This window comes from Eptesicus fuscus, chromosome 20 (genome assembly GCF_027574615.1).
Source record: "Eptesicus fuscus isolate TK198812 chromosome 20, DD_ASM_mEF_20220401, whole genome shotgun sequence".
In the NCBI taxonomy this organism is placed as follows: domain Eukaryota; kingdom Metazoa; phylum Chordata; class Mammalia; order Chiroptera; family Vespertilionidae; genus Eptesicus; species Eptesicus fuscus.
This window is the reverse complement of record NC_072492.1, coordinates 32,927,686-32,948,717: the sequence shown is the minus strand read 5'-3', so window position 1 is coordinate 32,948,717 and position 21,032 is coordinate 32,927,686. Positions and strand designations below refer to the sequence as shown.

Here is a 21,032-nt window from a genome sequence, read left to right as displayed (position 1 = left end):
GGGCCCCTCCATGTTCCAGGGAGTGCCCCGCTAACACTGCCTTCTCCTGCCTGAGATTTCTCTCCCACTTAGAATGGAGATACATCTATGCTGCCTTTCCCTCAAAATCCAGAATACTTTAACCATTTGAATGGAAATCTCTAGTGCCGCCCGAGGCCCCCAAGGGGATTCTGTCTAACCGCAGGGTGCTGTGTTTCCTTTGGGCAGAGCCTCTGACCTTGGACGTGGAGTACACAGAAGTGGAAGTGAACTCCCTTGAGCCTCATGAAGGTAAATGCCATCACTTGAGTGATTCTCCCCACTTTGCTCTCTCCTAGGGTAAGGTGGGCTGGGACCCAGGGACAAGGGACTAGTAGCCCTCAATCACTCAAGAAGGGAGGTAGTCAGCAGACAGACCTGCTGAACATGCCTAAGGCAGGAGCAATGACCCCGCCCTGGCTTTGAGGTGTAAAATTTCATCAATTATTATTTAGCATACTACGAATAATGGGTATGTTTTATTGAGCAATTTACTAAGTCCTAAGAAATGTCTTTTCTGAGACTTTTTGAGATCAGCCTCACTCCTGGATCTTTGAGCTTTCTTCCAGAGGTACACCCCCTGGCCCTAACCCAGCATCCTCCTTAAAAAAGTTGCTTGCAGACAGAGCTGTGTAAATGAAATGCATGTTTGAAGGTAGTGGGTGCTTTGCTATTTAAAGGAACACTTGGGAAAAGGCTTTTGAAAGCACAGAATCCCTTCCTGTGTAAATTAGTGGCTCTGGTTCTGGTTTTATGTGTGTGGTTCCCTCAGGGGCAGGCTGGCCTGGAGGTCCCTGGCTCCCGTTCTGTGCTGGGGAGACTGGCCAGGAGTGGGCCGGTGCCCAGCAAACACTAGAACATCCATCTCAGCGGCTGGGAAGCTCGCAGGGCTATTGCCCCTCGCTGTCGAGGCTGAGGCCAGGCAGTGTCCACTCAGACAGGCAGGCCTGGGGCTGTTTTCCAGGACAGGCCTGCATAGGTTTAGCCAGAGCCACATGGTGATAGTGTCTCTCCTCACCTCTTGCTCAGGATCTGGGAGGCGTTTTGGGTTCCTTCCTTCTTTCCTCACTTAGGTTCCCAGTACATGTCAGCAGGTGTGTGCAGAGAGCCTTCCAGGTAACACCGTCCCATACAGCCTTAGGCTGTGAGCTGCATAACTGGCCACCGTTCCCATAGCCTGCAGTGAGAATGGCCCCTAGAGTTGGTGTGGCCCACCTGCGCATCCCACTTCTAAGTCCAGACTGGACCTGGGAGGGGTGGGGGCCACGGCCGGCCTGAAGTTCTCTTCCTCTTTATTTCATTGTAAAATGATTCACTTGCTGAGTTAATAAATTAAGGGCCCATCATGCACCAGCAGCAAAGGTGCCTCCCACAGAGGTAGAGCCTCCGAGGGAGCCAAGAAAACAAGGAACCAAAGAATAAATCATATCAGGTTATAGCAGGTGCTCAGAAGGAAGAGAGGGGTACAATGAGAAGGCGTGAAAGGTGATGCCTATTCCAGCGTGTGTGGTCCCTGGAGGTCTGTTTGAGGGGTGGCGTTTAAGCTGCAGCCTGAAGGGGCACAAAGAAGGTGGCCCCGCCCAGAGGAGGAAGGACCCAGGAAATGAGAAGGGCAGCGGGAAGGTGGCCCAGCGCTTGGCTCACTTAAGGATCTGCAGAGAGAGGAGGCAGATGGAGCTGGGCGGGCGGGATGGGGCCTCCACGGTCCTCTTTGCATTCTAGTCTCAGCGGATTTGGAAGCCTTTAAGCAGGGAAGTGGCAGGTTCCAACTTCCTTCTTTAAAAGGCAATCCCTGTGGCTGGTGTGGAGGACGGATGTGACGGGGAACAAGAATATTATCAGTAGACAAGAGGGGATGAGCGCGGAGCCAAAGTGCTGGCAATGGATGGATTCCAGATATATTCTGCAGACAGATCACAACACTGGATGAAAAGTTTCACAGCCAGGATGGGGGAGACAAAATTCCTTCATGGATGGCCGTGATGCCTGAGATTGGGAGGAATGTGCCCCTGGTGACCACTGGTTCAGTTGGGTTAAATTCCAGGTGCCCAAGAGGAGGCAGCACAGGGGTCTCGTGCTCAGAACTGAGTCTGGGAGGGCTGTGGCAGATGGGACCGTGCGGGGACTCCCTGCAGCCTTCCCTGGTCCGGCCTGAGCCCCTCCATCGCTGGGCATCCTGGGCTCGGTCTGTGGGTAGCAGCTTACTTCCTCTTCAGGGGACTTGGGCTATAGAAGAAAGGAGGATTGCAACAAGAGGGCACTTCTAACCCTGCCTGGCAGCTGACCAAGTGTCCCTTGAGGGTGGAGGAGGGGCAGGAAGGAACTCGGTAAACCCCGGTTTGCTGCCTGTTTGCTCTGAGCCTAATTGCTGGGAAAACCCCAGGAGGTTGAAGCCATCTCTTTCTCTGTTCACAGAGAAAAACAAGCCAAAATAAAGCCCCATCTGGAAACCTCTCTGACAGCAGAGACAAACAGCCTGCTGGCTGGTTTAGTCATCAGCAGGCAGCTGCTGGCAGCAGCGAGGGGAGGGGAGTGATGAGCTGCAAGCTCCCGCCCACCACTGAGCTGGGCAGAACCAGGAGGGCACAGGAGAAACCACCGGGGCACCAAGAAGAGGCAGCCACCCTGCTGCCCAGGCTGGCGAGCCATTAGGAGGTGAAAGGGAGTTGAGCGTGACTCTTTGGGTCCAGAGGGGGATAGTGTCCCCAAGGTAACCAGAGAGGCCACCCCTATGCACCCGGGGCAGTGGAGTTCACAGGGTATCCAGGGCCCCGGCTTGGCCACCAGGGCCCCCTGCCCCTCCTCCACTTCCATGGGGGGCTGGGTCAGAGGATGAGCTGGCAGCGACCTGGTGCGCCTGGACGCACGGTCCTACAGCGCCGTTTGCACATCCATCACCCCGTAGCCTGCGGCTCCGGAAAGCTGGTCCAGTTCACCGTTTCCTCTTCTGTGGTGCCCGGCACACAGGAGCTGTTAGGATCACACTGAGCGAGGGACTGGCCAGGCCTGACGTTGAGCAGAGAGTCCCCTAGGGATGAGGTGGACCCCTGGAGCTTCCCTTTACACCCCCAAATCTGTGTGTCACAGGGGGCGAGTGGTGTGGGCCTCTCTGCTGTCCTCTTAGGGAGGTGCCTGGTATCTCAGCTGCTCTACTGAGTGAGTTCCAGCTCCCGTTCCCTGCCACAGGGGAGTCACTCGCCTTCTTCAAGGCCCTGGCAAACCCCATGCCTCAAGTTCAGCCATGGGGATCTGGACCACCCCCTAGGCTGTCTCTGGCATTCGGGTCCTGCCACAGAACCCTCACCATTCAGTGTGTAATGAATGACCGGGATTTTAATCCTAAAACCAAAAACCTCAGGGATTGGGCTGATTGTGCCAAGACCTTCCTGAAGGCCCTGGGTCTGAGATAGAGACACCTACAGGGACGTTGACCGGTGCCTTCGCTGTCACATCAAACCTTTCCAGGTGCCTCCAGGTAGCCCTGCAGGTGCTGGGGTTGGGAGGTGCACAGGACCGCAGGCGCTGCCCTGGAGGAGCTCCGGGGCCACCAGGGGAGGCAGTCGTGGGGACAAAGAATGTCAGCGTATCGTGGGCAAGTGTCCCCAGAGTGCTGTGAGGCACCGGGGCCTCTGTGACTGCCGGGGGCACAGGACGGGGTGAGTGTGTGAGGGAGTATATAGGTGTGTGAGGGTGTGTGCTCCGAGTATGGAGCAAAGCTTGTCCTGGGGCTGAGAGGACGAGGAGGAATAGAGCAAAGAGAAAGGGCCATGCGGGCAGTGGAGGAATTTGTGTAGGATCAGGGGCAAGAGAGGGGGGTGTCCCTGGAACAGGGTGAGTTGAGGGTATCCTGGTGCAGTTAGAGTCCATGGGCATGCCCAGGCCATCTGCCACTGAGGAAGGAAACATCTACAGGGCACTGGCTGTGGCAGCAGGAAGGTCTCACCCTGCCGGGGGCTCCGTTGCCCAATGTGCAGAGGGAGAGCGCGGGCCACATGGCATCAGATGCCTTTCTACACTGAGGCTTCCTGGTGCTGGTGCAGGTGCGAGGAGCCAGGGACGCAGCTGGGTTCCATCCCGTTTCCTGAGGGTTTGTGGGTGTGTGTGTGAGTGTACGCATGGGTGTGCAGGCCTGTATGTGCATACCATGTGGACATACTATGTGTGTGTGGACAATGCGTGTAGATGCACTAGGAGTGTGTGTACATGTGTGTATATACAGGCAGTGCATTTACATAAACAGATGGCCGAACGGGTGCTCTTGGTCTCCCAAACCCTTGCATCTCCTCTGGGTGGAATCCACACCCGGGCTGGCCCATCTTGCCTGCTGTTTCAGAATAGCCGAGACCAGAGGATCTCAACCCAGTCTCATATTAGGACCCCCTGGCGGCGCTTAAAAAAATCACCAAAGCCAGGGCCCACCCCAGACAAAGGCAAACAGCAGCTGCAGTGAGGCCCAGGTGTGGGCATGTGAAACTGAGCAGCCCAGCTGCCTAGATTTGTAAATGGTCTCCGTCCCAGCTAAACCTTAGGCACAGATGACACTCAGGCTGTAACCTGGACCTCAGGCGATTGGGAAGCTGTAGCCAAGCCTCCTGGGGCACAGTGGCAGGGAAACAGGGAGGAGCCTCCCCCCCCCCCCCCCCCCTTCCCTCCTCCCCCCAAGCTAGAGGCTGCAGGCCCCTCCGGTCCAGGGTTCCCAAGGTGACCTATTAACCTCATACTTCCAGCTGAGTGACACTGGTTAGACCAGGTCTTCGAAAGCTGGGAAGTGGCCCGGACTTAGTGGTGGGGGGGTCTGCAGGCGCTCCTGAAGATGGCATTCGTGGGCTGGGGTAGCGGGGTGCAGCCTTGCCTGGGGAGCCTCAGATATTTTCCTGCTTCAGTAGTGGGCCGACCTGGTTCTCAGAGGCAGCTATTGACCTGTGCCTGGTCCCTTTCCAGGTCTGGGAAGGAAAGGCACGGAGACAGTGTACAGTGAGATCCGGAAAGCTAACCCCGGTGAGTGAGGGGCCCTGACCCCCCAGCCTGGCGGGCACTGCCCCCAGCATCATCCATGAGGTCCTGGGAGTGGGCAGGCAAAAGAGGGAGCAAAGGAGGTCTAGAAGGGGTGCCACCTCTTACACAGAGTTGACTCTCACCAGGCAAACAGGCGCCCAGCTGCTGGGCGAGTTGGACGGGAGTGGGTGCTGGCAACATTGTGTGCTCACAGGACACTCCGCAGAGCTCTCCTGTGACCCCGAGAAGCAGGGCGGGTGCCAGGCAGAGAGCCTCACCTGCTCCCCATAGGGGCCTGGTGCAGAGCCCCCTCTCTCCCAAGAAGGTCTTAGACAGAGCACTTTGCTTTGAAGATAGTCAGTGGCTTCAGCCTTCCTGGGAGCATGCGGACCTTGGGGGAGGGAGTCGGATCTGCTCCATTCCCTTAGCCTCTACCTAGACCCACTTCCACCTCCCCGCTTGCTGGTGAAGAGCTTCCCCCAGACCGAGTGCAGTGCCTGGCAGACATGGAATCAGGATGCTCCCAACCATCTCATTTTTTTGTATAATTATTGCATTCCATTCTGCAGAAATGAAATCTACGGAGATTACGTTTAAGTTCTGAAAATAAATTGCAACCTAAAAGGCATAAGCATCCTGGGGGAGACAGTTGCTAGAGGAACATCTTCCTTTGAACAATAGACCTCTATTTAAATGAATTCTTTGGAAGGGAATTCTTAAAAAGGGCTGGGAGACTCGGTAAAGCCCGGCTAATGCAAGTGTGGTCCACAGGCCGGAAGCAGCCATGGTCCCGGGCCCAGCCCGACCCACAGAATCACAGTCGCCAGAATCTGAACTCTAACATGTTCCCAGATGTTTCTGATGCTGACAACATTTGAGAAGACAGGTAACTGTCTTACCTGAAGAGCCTACTTTTTCTCTGAAATAGGAATCACTCCTTAAGTAATTTTTTTTTTAAACGTTATTTCATGGCTGGAGCAAAAACTCAGCCCCTTGTGGGACTCAACACTAAATAATTTTTGAAAACCATGTGCTGGGGAATTTTTGGCTTAAGTATCTGATTTTGCATTTTCAATATATTCAGAGCTAGTAAAATGTAAATTTGGAAATAAACAGGCTTTCCCTGTTCTTCTCTCTGTTTGTTCATGTAACAGAAAGCTAAAGGTCAGTGAGGGTTCAAGGTTGGTCCTGTTTAGTAACTGCAAAAATGTCTCTTCTGCTTTCCTCATGGTAGTTGCTTTGGTTCTGCAAAAGCTCACATTTACTGAGCTTTTGTACCAAGTGGTCTATGTTACATGATCTCTTTCAATCCTCACAATAGATCCCATTTTACAGATGAGGATACTGAGGCATAGAGAGGTTAAAATACTTGCCCGAGGTCACACAGCAAGCAAGTCCCTGAAAACTGGTCCACCCCAGAGCCAGGCTCCACACTCCTGATCCCTGAGCAGCACTGTCTTTGGAAGGGAAGCTGGTAGGCGGGCAGGCTGCAGGAATAAGGCCTCGGGGTCTGCAGTCACCTAAGGCTACCTCTGGAGGCCCCTTCCAGCTGCGGAAGGCCACGCCCAGTGTGGACTCCCAAGGGCTGTTGTTAGGGGCCCTGCTGAAAAAAGACAGATTAACAAGAGGAAAACAAGCAGTGATAAGTGACTCGGTGGAGTGATTAAAATTTGTGGCTCATTTAGCATGTTAACCAAGAATAATAAATTCACAGAGAAGTGACGAAACAAAGGAAAAGGGGTCCCAGGGTAGAGAGCTGTGGGAAGGTAAATATATGGGGGACACTCCTGGGGTGTCAGGCTTATTTGTGGATGTCCACCTCGGCACCAACTTTTCCTTGTCTTCATGACCATGAAACTTCCTGGGACGGGATTTATGGCAGTTCTTAGGTCTCAGAAGTTTCTGCTTTTACTCCCGATAAGAGAAGCTCCCAGTTGGCTTCTTTGTGCATCCGCTGATTCTCTGCTTCCAGCTCAAAGTAACTGTTGTGCCAAAGCGGCGTATCTGGGGGAGGTGTGTTCTGGTTTCCTGCATCTGCTTTGAGGCAGCTGCTCAAGTGGGTTCCCTCGGGGTCCCCAGGCTGGTTCTAGATGCTGGAGTCCTCAGTGCCAGGCTGTTGGAATGTGACTGCCCCCTCTGGCCTTGGGATGGAATGGACCGCAGGCACCGCAGGAACCCTGTAGGGCGGGATTCAAGACAGTGAAGGGCCCTGTTTTGTTGGGAGTCATCAACCTCTCCTGCCTCTTACCAGCTGTGTGACTTTGACCCTTTGACCGAGATGCCTAACATCTTTGAGGCTGAATTTCTTCCACTGTGAAAGGGAGATGGAATTCAATGAGAAAGGGGGATGAGCCAGGATCAGGGGAGATGGTGCTAATTACCCACCCCACGCATGCAGTCAGTGTATTATCTCTGCCCTATCGTGAGCATTCAGTCTGTTTTCGCTGGAAAACACAAGAGGAACTGGAACCCCAGTGCCCAGGGTGAGACCAAAGCCGTCTCCTGACTCCCAGGCCAGGGAGCTCCCATCTGGGCCACCACGGGTCCGTTGGGCTTGGTTCCCATCCTGGAAGCCAAGGCACTTCCTGTTTCTGAGCATTTTCCACTTGGCTGCTGCATCAAGAGGCCTTGGTTGATTCCTCTTTTCTTTCTCTTCCTCTTACTGTCAGATGCTCACTTAATTATCAAAATCATCATAGGGCCGATGGAGGCTCTGTTATTTCTCCTGCTCTACAGATGAGGAAATGGGCCCCAGCGTTAAGTAACTCGTCCTGGTACCAAGGCCAGCAGTGGCCGAGCAGGGACTCAAGGCAGGGAGCCTGGCTGCAGAGCCTTCACACATCCTCTCTGTGTTGCCACCGATTAACTGTGAGCTTCTACATTTTCCCGCCTTTTTGTTTGTTTCTTTGGATTCCACATTATCACCAGCTTAATTAGAGGATTCCACTCTCTCTAATTCAGGAGCTAAGGGTCACAGCCTGGTCTGGTCTGGTCTGGGTGACTCTGAGTGAGCCATGGAACCTCTCTGGACCTCGGTCTCAGTGAAATGAGGGGCATGGGCTCGGATGTAGGACAGGGGTCTCCCGGTTTGTTTAAAACACAGGTGGCTTGGCACCACCTCCTGCATTTCCCACTCAGTAGGTGTGGAGTGGGGCTGAGAGTTGGCATTTCCAACCAATTCCCACAGCTGCTGCTGCTGCTGGTCTGGGGACCACACTTTTAGAACCGTCTTCTAGATCAGGGGTGGGGGACGTCCAGCTCGAGAAATCATTTGGTCTGGCCCTGCCAAGGCATCAGGGGTGAGTTAATTAATTGTTTGACCAAATATAGCAGGCTAATTTTTAAGTTGATAATTTTGTTTGGTCTGCGAATGATGTTATAAATATCCAAATAGCCCTTGGCAGAAAAAAGGTTCCCCACCCCTGTTCCCTTGATTGTGTCAACTCTGAGTTCTGCTCTGCTTCTTGTGTGAAGGGGTAGGGTCTTTCTTACCCTCATTGATCCTGGAGGGATGGCTCAGGGTGGACAGCAGAGATAACCGAGTGTGTGTGTGTGTGTGTGTGTGTGTGTGTGTGTGTGTGTGTGTGTGAACCACAATAAAACAAAGGCCCTGGTGGGGGAATGGGTCTCTGGATAGGTCCGTGAGCAGGCTGAGGGCAGAGCTGAGTCTTATCTGACCTTTCCTTCTTAATTTTTTATTCTCCCCCACCTTAATTTCTCAGTTCCCCAGCGTCTTCCAACGGGCAGCACTTCAGGACTGGCTATTTCGGGAACTGGCTCACAGGGCGTAGTTCTGGCTCTTAAACCCCGTTTTCCCCTGAGTGATACAAAAGCAAACTGGTCTTCTAGATAAGCGACAGGGCAACAGGCAGGCCTGCCTCCAAGGAGTAGCCCCAGGGCAGGGATCTGGGTAGGACCTGGCTGAGAAGTGTCCTGACTGAGAAGTGTTTTCATAGGCTGTGGGAGGCACAGGTCTTTGTGACCTTGGCTTTAGTCTGTAAGCTCAGCTTTATTTATTTATTTACTTACTTACTTACTTATATATTTACTTAGAAATATGTTTTTATTGATTTTTAGAGAGAGGGAAAGAGAGAGGGAGAGATAGAAACATCGATGTGAGAGGAGCATCATTGATCGGTTGCCTCCTGCACGCCCCCTACGGGGGATGGAACCCGACACCTGGGCACATGCCCTGACCAGAATTGAACTGGTGGCCTCTTGGTGCATGGTTGATATTCAATCCACTGAGCCACACCGGCTGGGCTTATTTATTTATTTTAACTGTGGTACAGTATACCTTACAATTGCCATTTTAATCACTTTTAAGTGTACATTTCAGGGGCATTAAATCCATTCACAATATTGGACAACCATCACCACCATCCATCTCCACAAGTTTTTCGTCTTCCCAAATTGAAACTTCATCCCCACTAAACAACACCCCCTTCTCTCCTCAGCCCCAACAACAACCAGGCTACTTTGTGTCTCTGTGAATGTGACTAAGCTCTGCCTTTTCATCTGTCAAAGGAGGTGGTTGAAAGCATGATCTTAAGTTGCCTTTCAGTGATGACATTCAGAGAGTCTCAGTGTCCCTGAATTTGGAAGTGACAGTCATGGTCATTGGTCTATGCCGCAGTCCGTCTGGAAGCATCCATCCCCCTGAACATGTTGGTGAGGAGGGGGTTGTCAGTCACTTCTCCGAGTCACTTCCTGGGTCCCTTGGGGCCAGTCCTAATCCTTTATCCACCCTTGACTCCAAGACCACATAGGAATTTGCCTTTAAGCCTGCGTTTCCCCTTCAAGTCTGAATTAAGTTAGGGATCTCAGGGGGCCAGTTACTGGGTTTCTGCTGCATTCACATTGGCCGGAGTCCTGCTTGGATGGTTCTCTGTACTGTGAACCTGATGGAGAACATGCTACATAGGAGATGGAGACCTGGGGTTTGGTCTCAGCTCTGCCCTTAGCAGGTTATATGAAAACCCCGGTGGTAGTTTTCTTCATTAATTCTCAACAAAATGCCCCTGACCCATGTAGAATTACTGTAAACACCTCAGTGTCCCTCGGGAGTGTATGTGGCCCTAAGGTGGATAAGGAAGGGCTGTGGTGGGCAGGTGGGTTCTTTAAAATTAGGAGGAGGGGACCCCAGCCAGGTGGTTCAGTTGGTTGGAGCGTCCTTCCATACACCAAAAAGTTTGCAGGTTTGATTTCCAGTCAGGGCACATATCCAGGTTGTGGGTTTGATACTCGCTCAGGGCACGAATGGTAGGCAACTAATCTCTCTCTTTCTCTTTCTTTCTCTCTCTCTCTCTCTCTCCCCCCCTCTCCCTCCCTCCCTTCCTCCTTCCCTCTCCCTTTTTCTCTCTCTAAAAATAAATAAACAAGTCCTTGGGTGATGATTAAAAAGTACGGTAATAATAAAATAAACGAAATGGGGAGGAGGGGGACATCTCTTCCAACTCCATGTCTCCCACTGAGTCATGGCCATGGCCATGCAAGTCTGCTATTCTGTCCACTCAGAGCCCACCATATGTTGACATATAGTTAATCTGACATCTTGTCCCAGCAATTACTCTTAGTCTACGGCAAGGAAACCTCTTGGTCTTTGATCTTCTCCCCTTTCCAATTGTAAGATGATAGAAGCATCGAACAGACCATCCAACCTCAGAGGGAAGGCGGGGGGAAAGGGGGGGCGCGGTGCGGTGAGAGATCAACCAAAGGACTTGTATGCTTTCATATAAGTATAACCCATGGACACAGACAGTAGGGGGGTGAGGGCATGTGCTGGAGGTGGTGAGGGGGGTGGGAACCACTGGGGGAGGTCAATGGGGGGAAAAAGGAGACATATGTAATACTTTAAACAATAAAGAATTAAATTAAAGGAAAAAAAAAAAGATGATTTGTTGCTACGTGTTAGGGAAGGAAGGAGAGGGGTGCCCAGAACTAGAAAAATTACATCAGAAAGAAACCAAATTGAGAGCTTCTGTGTCTGTAATCTTCTGTTTCTTAGGGAAATGGAGAAAATACTGGTAATGCCTCGTGGTCGACATCTGCAAGCTTAGCACTGGAGATTTCCCAAAGTTCTTGTTCCCTTTTCACTTATTTGCAGATCTGAGTCAGCAATAGCTGCTCTAGTTAGGGCTTATGGTTAGGCTGAAGCAGTAAGGTAGTGCCGCGAAGAGGTGAGCGGTTAAAGAAAGTAGCCGAGGTTACAGTGTGGTGCCTCTTTCTCTCTTAACCCGTAAGCAGACCCGATCTGCTCCCATCCCGTGGCCAAGGACTTCGCGCAGGATCATCGGTTACTCCCCTGAGTTCTGGAGCTAGATGGCAGTGTCTTCCCGGGGCTTGTTCCTACCTCGGGTGCTCTGGGTTGCAGGGTGACCTGGAGTCAACCCCTACCTCACACCCACCACTTCTCTGTCATCGACTTCCTCCTTCTCTGTCTGGTTCTGGCTAAGCCAAGGAACGATTTAATTTTCTTTCCCTCCCCCTTGTTCTCCTAGAGAAGTGATGGCGGGGTAGGGAGCCTCTCTGTAAACTGGCGGTCCATGGCTCTCAGCAGCTCCCTCCGCCTGGCTGAGCCACGACTGTGTGAACTGTAATTTCTGGCCAGGAAAGTTTACCTCTGATTCGGCACATTTTGTTGGGCTCCAGCTAATTCTGAAAATACTTTATAAAGTGGCTCGCAGGTCATCCAAAGCAAAACCCATTAGCCCATGTCTACACTGGATTTTGAAACAGAAGGGTAAAGTGGTTTCTTACAATTAGCAACACGGTCAAGTTCTTCCCAGTGAAAGAACTCCAGCCTGAGTGAGATTTCCAGCACTTACAGCAGTGGTTCTCAATGTAGGCGACATTTGGCCATGTCTGGAGACATTTTTGGTTGTCATAACTTGGGGGGAGGGGGATGCTACCGCATGTAGTGAGTGGAGGCCAGGGATGCTGCTGGACACCTCCCAGTGCACACGACAAGTCCCAAATCAAAGACTTATCCAGACCAGGATGCCCAGAGTGCCAGTGTTAAGAAACCCCGGCTTAGAGGCATTCACCTCCCGCGATCTTCCAACAGCAGAGCTGGTTTTCCTCTCTAGGTGCCCTGTGCCCACCTTGGGAGGTGTCTTGGGCACATCCCACCTGACGACTCCAGGCCCTGGGAAAAGATGCCCAGTCCCGCTCCAGACACTAACCTAAGCCTTTTGGGTCAGACAGAGCCCGCCTTCCCGCCTGAGTATCTATCTGCTCACTCAGCCTCCACCTTCTGCTTCCCTTTGCCTGGGATTCAGACTTACAGATGTTTCTTAAGGGGGAGAAACCCAGTAAACCAGGAGTAGCTGGTCATTCAGAAAATAGAACAGAGGGCCTCCGTGCATGTCTCCTCTGGGAGGGCGAGAGGAGCATGAGGGCCAGTCCTCTCCCCTCCCCCTCCCCTTGCAAGGCCTAGAGTAGCCCAGGCCTGGACTTCGAGAGGGTAAAAATGTACTCTGTGGGGAAAAAAATACTGCTCTCCAGATTCTATTTTTGTTGTGGTTCCTCTATTACCACAAAGAAAACGACAGAAACTTGTGTACAGAAACTTGGTGTATGTCAGCAGACTCAAATGTTAGTGTTTTGTGTTCAGATTGCTTTAGGAAACACGGATTGAGGCTTTCCCCCTCGTTCCTTTCATTCCAGAGCCTTTGGGGCTTTGGGGGAGCAGGAAGCATGGGGTCCTTTGGGTCCTCCCGGGTCAGATTTGGGGTGGGGGTGGGGTGCTGCCCGCCTCACTCAATGTGTGGAAGTTTACACAATGGCTCAGCTTCTCGGTCGGGCTGATTCATCCATTTGGCCATTGCCGCCTGCCTCTGTCCCTCCCGGCTGGGACAGAAGGGGCCCCTTAGGCACTTCTGGCCCTGTTCCTTCTGGAGGGGACACACAATGGAGCTGTGATAAGACAGGGCTCGAGGGGGAAGTGGACGTGTGGAAACAGGATATTTCTAAATTAGAGAAAGAAACAGAAGGGTTGTACAGGTGGGCCCTGAGATGGCCCCAGACTCCAGAGGGACCAGGTTTGAGCTTGGGTGGCTGGTAGAAACCTAGGCCCCTTGGAGAGCTCCCACCAGTAAGACTGGGGACTTGGGGAGGGGTTATGGCCTTCCCACCTTCACCACATAGCCATCAAGAATGGCAACCACCCCCAATTCGAATCTACATCTCCTCTCGGGGCCTACCTCAGGTAACAAGAGGTCCCTGTGGCTTCTCCGTCTTTACGTCTATGTCCACAGTCTCTAGGAATCAGCCCCACCATGTGGGTCACTGACCATTCAGAAACTCTGCTATTAGTGGGGCAAATCATACCCTTTCTTACCTTGTAGTGAAAACTAACTCTAATGCAGTCAGGGACAATTCAGCCTCCTGTTCTCATTGATTTTCCTTTTAATATATTTTTTAAATTGATTTCAGAGAGAGGAAAGGTGAGGGAGAGAGAAATATCAATGATGAGAATCATTGATCAGCTGCCTCCTGCATGCCCCACACCGGGGATCGAGCCCGCAACCCCGGGTGTGTGCTCTGACCGGGAATCGAACCGTGACCTCCTGGTTCATAGGTCAATGCTCAACCACTGAGCACACTGGCCAGTCTCATTGGGCTTTTCTTACCCCTACTCTCTTCTTCCTGACATTTGGCCAGGGCCATTTTCATCACTGAAGCCTGGCAGGGCCAGCTAGTCCCAGCATGCACTCTGGCAAGAGGACAGTGTGGTCTCTGGACAGTGGAATCGAGTCTCTTCAGGGTCAGGGATATGGCAGTCCTGCCCTTCAGACCAGCACTTGGGCCACACCTGCCAAGAGTGTCAGCGATGTTTATACTTTCTGCTCCGTGGATTCCACTCCCGGGGATGGACAGGCTAATGAGGCATATGAAAATAGCTTTATTCCCAAAGAAAATAATGGCAGCATTATTTAAAATAGCAAAAACTTGGAAAGAACCTAAATTATTAAAGTAAGGAACTGGATAAGTAAATAAACATCCATCAAATGATTATTATGCAGCTGCTAACAAAAATGCTTAAGAAGGTACCAGAAAATGTTTACAAAATCATGTTATGTGAAAAAGGCTATAAAATGGCAGGCACTGTGTTATTATAACTCCAAAAGAAGCCTACTGGTAGCAGAAAAGATGAAAAGTGTCAACAGGGTTTGAAGAGTAGAACTGGGGATACTTTTTATCTGTTACTTTTCTATGGTTTTCAGTTTTGTTCCTAAAATAATTGGTGGGACTAATGTTTTTAAAAACTGTTTAAAATGTCAAGTGAGCCCTGGCCAGTGTGGCTCAGTTGTTGAGGTTGAGTGTTGTCCCATGCACCGAGGCGTTGCTGGTTTGATTCCCAATCAGGGCACATGCATGAGTTGCAGGCTCAAGCCCCAGTAAGGGGCATGCAGGAGGCAGCCAATTAATGTTTTTCTCACTCCCTCTCTCTGAAGTCAATACTAACATATATATGTCATTTAAATGTCAAATAAGCTGGCAGGGGCGTTATATGCTTGTCACATGGAGCCACAGGGCCCAGGGGAAGCTGTCTGCGCAAAAGAGCCATAAACCTGGGAACCCAGTAAGCTTGTGGGTCTGGCATCTTCTGCATCATCTCCCCCTTTCCCTTCTGGGATCAGCCCCTGAGATGCTGGGGTGGGAGGACCCAAACACGCTCTCTTTGCATTGCTCACTTCCCTGTTACCCTTTGTTTTACAGATTTCATGGAAAACAGATATTCTGTAAGTACACATTTTATATACATTTTTAAAAATAGTCCATTGAACAGTGAAATATTTCCAGACTCACCCAGATTCTGCATTCCCACTGATTATACCCATGTACTGGCCTCGTCTGTTTCAGACCAGGAGCCCTGGGCCCATGGAGATTGGGTCATTAGACCAGCCAGCTTTGCTGCGCCAGTTGTGATGTCAAATATTCTCTCTCACTGTTTCCATCATTACATCTCAGCCCACATATGAAGGGAGACCTTGGAAATCCCCTCCCAGAGAACTGGGAATCTAAAGCACTTAGCTCCAAACAAGCCAAGTTCATATTTCCTGCTCGTCCAGGGTCCAGGCTTGGGAAGAAGGCTTGCAGAAGTCCAAGTTCAAATGTTGCAAAGACCCATCTTCCCCTGTCTTCCTACTCCCAGCCTTTTTATGAGCCACGCAGCAGTGCAGCAGTAAAGGGCAGCTTGCATCATCAGAGATAAAGAATTTGCTCCACTAAACTGTTTCTTTAAGGTCTGGGAAGAACTTGCAGCAAGACAGCTGATAGCCCTTCCCATGGGCACCCTGGCTTCCTTTCTTTGCCTGAGTCTTCCTTCTTATAAAACAGAGAAGTCATTGTGCCTTTGACAGACAGGAAGCGCTGACATCCTTATTGTGGAGGAAAGCTATCAATTTAAAGACAAAAGGAATGGATGAAAGTCTTTTTCTAACCTAAACCCACCCAGACTTCTGAAATCAGAGACTTAAAAATATATATTTTATTGATTTCAGCGAGGAAGGGAGAGGGACAGAGAGAGATAGAAACATCAATGATGAGAGGAAATCATTGATCGGCTGCCTCCTGCACGACCCCCACCGGGGATTGAACCCACCACCCGGGCACGTGCTCTGACCATGACCTCCTGGTTCATAGGTCGACACTCAACTAGTGAGCCAGCCAGCCAGGCTGAAATCAGAGTCTATTACATCAGAAGGGCAGGGAGCCCAATTGGTAGGTGAGAAAAACCGAGACCTAAATTGGCAAAACAGCTTGCCCAGGGTTACCCAGCTAGTTCATACAGAGCCAGGACTGGAATGTAAGTGTCCAGGCTCCCTCCTCCCCAAGCCAGCCCATGACACAAGACTCCCTCCAAGAAGTGATGTCACTGTCCCAGCCATCATGGCCTCGGAAGAGTGGAAGGTGAGACCGTTGTTCCATGGGCAGCGTGGGAGCCAGATAAGGAGACGCTGCAGTAAACATGGCTGTGTCCACCCAAGGCAGGTCTGCTGGGCCTGCAGGACCGACTTATTTACTTTACCTTCAATCCAAATGGTCTCTCTGGACAGAGGCTCGGAGGTCCAGGACAGACAGAACGTTCCCTCTCCCCAGAAGCTGGCCTGTGAGCCCAGAAATCTGCTCCTAGGATGCTCCCGAGAGCCCACCCAAAAATACTCAAGTCTTTTGGTGGGAGAGCAGGGGTTCCCAGCCCTTGGAAGGAATTTTGAATCTTTAAGTGAAAGCATTTTGTTTATAAAAGAAGCAGGTATAGTTGCTCTAATAATCAGCTGGTGGGTGAGGGGTAGGAGAAAATTAATTGAATTGCCCAGCAGGGAAATGGGAGGGGATTTCCTTCCTGAAATCAAACCTGGCAATCATTCCCAGTTGTTTAATGGCCAGTGCTTCTGAAAACATATTGGAGGAAATATCTTAACAATGAGATAGCCACTCAGCCAAATACCAATTTAGTATTGTTTGACTTGCTTCAATGGCACACTCTGACTTCATTTTCCTCTGCCATTTTTGCCTTGTTTATAAATTGTATTTGTGGCGGAGGGAGGCAGACAGATAACGTGGAAGAGAACACCCAGTCCTTAAGCGAAAGGGGGGAATCTGGGCCTGCGTGGGTCTCGGGATCTTGGAAAGAACCTTGCCTTCTTACTGGAGAAAGGCAACTCCTATTTACAACTCACTTCCTCCCTGCTGGGAGCCAGCGGGCAGCGAGGCTGCAGTGGGCATTGCTCAGGAGTTGGGATCAGGAGACTGGAGTGTGAGATCCAGTTCTCCAGACATCTTTTGGGTGATCCTGTCTTCCTCAAGCTTCCTGATCTGTAAAATGGAGATGACAACAACAAAAACAATAATTACCTATTAGGAGTTTCTTCAGGGTTAAATGAGAAACATGTGCAAAGTACTATGCCAACTATTATTTAAAAGCTAGTTTATGATCTATTCTGAAGTTCTTTTCATCAAACGCTGTGGAGGTTTGGGTGTGGATGTGGGCACTTCACCTGGCCTTGAGATGCCCCCATCACAGAGGGGACAAGGCACTTGCTTACCCACGTCACAGGATTCAACCAAAGCCAGGCTTAGACTTAGGATCAGAGACCCCCATGAAGACTGGACTTTTTTCCTTGTTAGCCACTTATCAGCCATGTCACTTGGGCTGATTTCTCAGGGCCTCGGTTTCCTCATCTGTAAGTTGTAAGTTTTAAAGCTCCTTCCCCCGGTTGTTGCAAGAATTAAATGAGCACCTAGCACAGACCTGGTTTATTGGAAATGCTCATAAGGGGCACAGTCTAGAAGCAGGAAGTAGAGGTCCCCTCGGGGTGTTAGAAGCAACATGACCTTTGGCCAGAAAGCAGGGCGATTTCGTCTCTGTCCGTGCGTGGCTGGCGGCTGGCCTCTGATTTAAGCACAGGCCTTAGATGTGAGCGTGTTCACCTTTACTTCAAAATCCCGAGGCCCAGCTGACTGTGGCCCAGCCCTTCCTGTCTGTGGGGCTGGTCCGACAGCAGCTCCCTAAGTGCTGGCTTCCCTCGGAGAAGGGAGCAGAGGTGACTGGGGAGGGACTTGGTCTGGGCCCTGCAAAAAGGCTGGACACCAGGGTCACCCTCCGGTGGTGGAGGAAATGGGGCGGGGGTAGCTGCCAAGGCTGGCGGGCCTCCAGCCCCCTAGAGCCAGCACAGCTCTCTTGGCCTGCCCGCAGGGTCTCTCCTGGCAGAGGAGAAGGCACAGTTCTCTTGGCCTGCCCGCAGGGTCTCTCCTGGCAGAGGAGAAGGCACAGTTCTCTTGGCCTGCCCGCAGGGTCTCTCCTGGCAGAGGAGAAGCCACAGCTCGCTTGGCCTGCCCGCAGGGTCTCTCCTGGCAGAGGAGAAGCCACAGCTCGCTTGGCCTGCCCGCAGGGTCTCTCCTGGCAGAAGAGAAGGCACAGTTCTCTTGGCCTGCCCACAGGGTCTCTCCTGGCAGAGGAGAAGGCGGAGCCTTGGGCTTCCAGCTGAAGCCCCTCAGACCTTCATCCTGCTCCACCTCTGAACTCCTACCGTTTGTTAGGACCTCTTCCACCTTCCAGTTCACAGCTGTGTTGTTTGTCAAGAATTCCAGGATATAAAACTGGGGGTGGGGGTCGGGGGAGCCTATCAGGTTATTGCATCCTCAGCATAGAGAACTGCCTGGGTAAGATGTGGGTCTAGTCACTGATGGGTGGGCAGGTGACTAAACACCATATGAAGCAGTTAGAGAACACTACAAGGAGGCATATAGAATCCCTTTTTTTGTTGTTATACAAAACATAAAGTTTACCATTTTAACCATTAAATATTTTTATTGATTGATTGATTTTAGAACGAGAGAGAGAAAATGGAGAGAGAGAGAGAAACATTGATTTGTTGTTCCACTTACTTATGCATTCATTAGTTGATTCTGCAGGCACTCTGGCGGGTGTTGTATTCAATAAATTTGATCTTTATTCTTCAAAGACCAATCTTGACCAGGGATCGAGCCTGCAACCTTGGCGTATTGGGACAACGCACTAACCAACTGAGCTTCCTGGCCTATCTTAACCATTTTTTTTAGAGTAGATTATTGTTGTTGTTATTATTATTATTATTATTATTATTGATTAAGGTATTACATATGTGTCCTTATCCCCCCATTGCCGTTCATGCCCTCACCCCCCTGGTGTCTGTGTCCATTGGTTATGCTTATATGCATGCATACAAGTCCTTTGGTTGACCTCTACCCCTTACCCCCACCCTCCCTACATTCCCTCTGAGGTTTGAGCATCTGATCGGTGCTTCTCTGTCTCTGGATCTGTTTTTGTTCACCATTAAGTGTACAGTTTAGTGACGTTAAGTACATTCACGTTGTTGTGCAATCATCACCACCATCCACCCACAGAACTTTTTCATCATCCCAAACCAAAACTCTGTACCCCTTTTAACAACACTCACCCCCTTGTCCCCCAGCCCCTGGCACCCACTGTTCTACTCTGTCTCTCTAAATTTGAATATTCTGGGGACCTCATATAGGTGGAATCATACATTTGTTTATTTTGTGTCTGGCTTAGTTCACTTAGCGTAGCATTTTCAAGGTGGATCCATGTTGAAATCTATCAGAATTTCACTCCTTTTTAAGGCAGAATCATATAATTTGAAAAGATTTAAGTTTGATCATCAGAGTTCAGTCCTTCATTGTTTAAATTAAAATACAGACCTAGAAGGCCCATATTATATTAGAGGCAGGGCCGGCCGGGGCAAGAAGACAGGTCTCTCTTGACTTCACTAGTCTTCCTCTGTGGGTAAGTGTAGCACCCATGGGACGTAGTGCTGGGTGCACAGTGGGTGCTTGAGGGAGTTGGTTGGTAGTCTGCTGTGCAACATGTACATGGGCAGTAGAGGCTGCAGGCCCTGCAGGGCAGGCATGGAGCCAGGGGGAAATGTGTGTGGGCGGTGCCAGTGGATGACAGCCTTGCTTTGGAGTTCTTTTGAGAAGCGCTGTCTGCATTTCGGCATGCCAGTCTTCAGTCCTGAAGGGTGTGACCATACCTCGTCTTGTGTCTTGTCACTACAGAGAACGGAAGGCTCCCTTGATGGCACTTAGGACTGCGAGAGCCGACACTCATCCCCGGGAGGACATCCACATTCGAAGAAGAGCAGACGATTCCCGATTCCAAGAGCTCTGTGCACTTATTTCTGAACCTGCCCTGCTCCCACTGAACATAGCCATTCCTCAGGCCAAGCCACCAGTCCTTAAAGCCATCTTGCTGCATTGATGTTGGGTGTGAAGAGATACAGAGGGGCTGGGCTAATTTCCCACACGGCCCACCTCCCCCTAAGCCGGAGCATCCTGGGGAGTGGCGAGCAGCAGAAGGAGGTTCAGAGTCAGCAGGCCATTGGAATATTTTGAAACTTGAATATTTTGTCTTGTACAGAGATAAAGAACTTTTCCAAGTACCTTCATACACAGAAACTTGGTTTGTTTTTTGGGTTTGATTTATTTTTTATTTTTATTTTTGTAGTGGATCACTTCTAGCAAATGGCCTGGCTTAGGGGCTAGTTTTTTTTCTCTTTGTCTTTGGTCCTTCGAAGGCCTGTAGTTCTGGGTAGTCCTTGCTCCTTGGAAGTGCATAGCACTGACCAGACAGCTGCAGCCTGTCCCCTCTGCAACCTTGCCCGACACAAATGGGAAAACAACGCTGCTTGGAAGCAGCCCCATTGATATGTCAACTTGAAGACAAGGTTCATCCCAGGCAATGCACAAGACAGAAAACGAAGCTGGACAGCACAGATGTTCTTAAGCTGTTTTTCTATATTTCTTTTCCTCTCCCACGCTGAAGGCGGAGCAACAGGAAGATGGTTGCCTACAGCAAATATTATTTTTAATAGAAGAATGAAATGCATATTTTTCTTACTAATTTTTTTTTATTTATTCCTTGCTAAAGAAATGGTCTCCTGAGGTCTTACGATGTTTCCGATGGTGTCTTGAGTGGGCGAGTGAGAGGCTGCAGCCCTCTCCAGTGGAATTTCACTAGCGAGCACACCAAACCGAGACCGCTCCCTCCAGCTGCCTCGGTGACACAGCTGCAGGCACTCTGGCGGGTGTTGTATTCAATAAATTTGATCTTTATTCTTCAAAGACCTGTGAAATGTCATCTTCTGAGAGGCCGTATGCATATAGGATATCTGTAGTGCTCAAGGACTTGCAGGCCTGCTGATGTCACAGAGAGAACCAAGCAGGTCCCATCAGCAGAGGCCAAGGGCCTCTGTGCCTCCAGTGAAGTCAGGGCTGGGGGTAGCCAGTCTCAAACACCGAGTCATTGATATCCATTGGCTGGGGCTTCGGTGTTTGCTGCCCAACTGAAGGCTCCGAGGCTGTCCTGGCAGAGAGCGTTGACAGATTGAACAAAAACCAGCAAAACCTCCCCAAACCCAGGATGCCTGGTTAAATTTGAATTTCAAATAAATGAATATTTGAGTATAAATATGTCCCATGTACTGTTTGCTACATGTTTATACTATAAAAGT

General features: G+C 50.6%; 1 protein-coding gene across 9 annotated transcripts in view; it reads left to right on the top strand.

Moving 5' to 3' along the window:
- The window catches only part of PECAM1 (platelet and endothelial cell adhesion molecule 1), a 58,608-nt gene extending 37,965 nt beyond the window's left edge, over positions 1 to 20,643 (top strand). For 3 of the 9 annotated variants that reach the window (XM_054708792.1, XM_028157373.2, XM_054708794.1), the window contains 5 exons: positions 208 to 270; positions 4,960 to 5,016; positions 5,785 to 5,899; positions 14,737 to 14,759; positions 19,579 to 19,615. In XM_054708792.1, the coding sequence (XP_054564767.1) occupies positions 208 to 270; positions 4,960 to 5,016; positions 5,785 to 5,891 (227 nt within the window). In that variant the 3' untranslated portion in view covers positions 5,892 to 5,899; positions 14,737 to 14,759; positions 19,579 to 19,615. Of the gene's footprint in view, positions 1 to 207; positions 271 to 4,959; positions 5,017 to 5,784; positions 5,900 to 14,736; positions 14,760 to 19,578 lie in introns of all 9 variants that reach the window. The other 6 variants (XM_028157375.2, XM_028157374.2, XM_028157376.2 and 3 more) reach the window with 6 other exon arrangements.
- Positions 20,644 to 21,032: the final 389 nt, after the last annotated feature.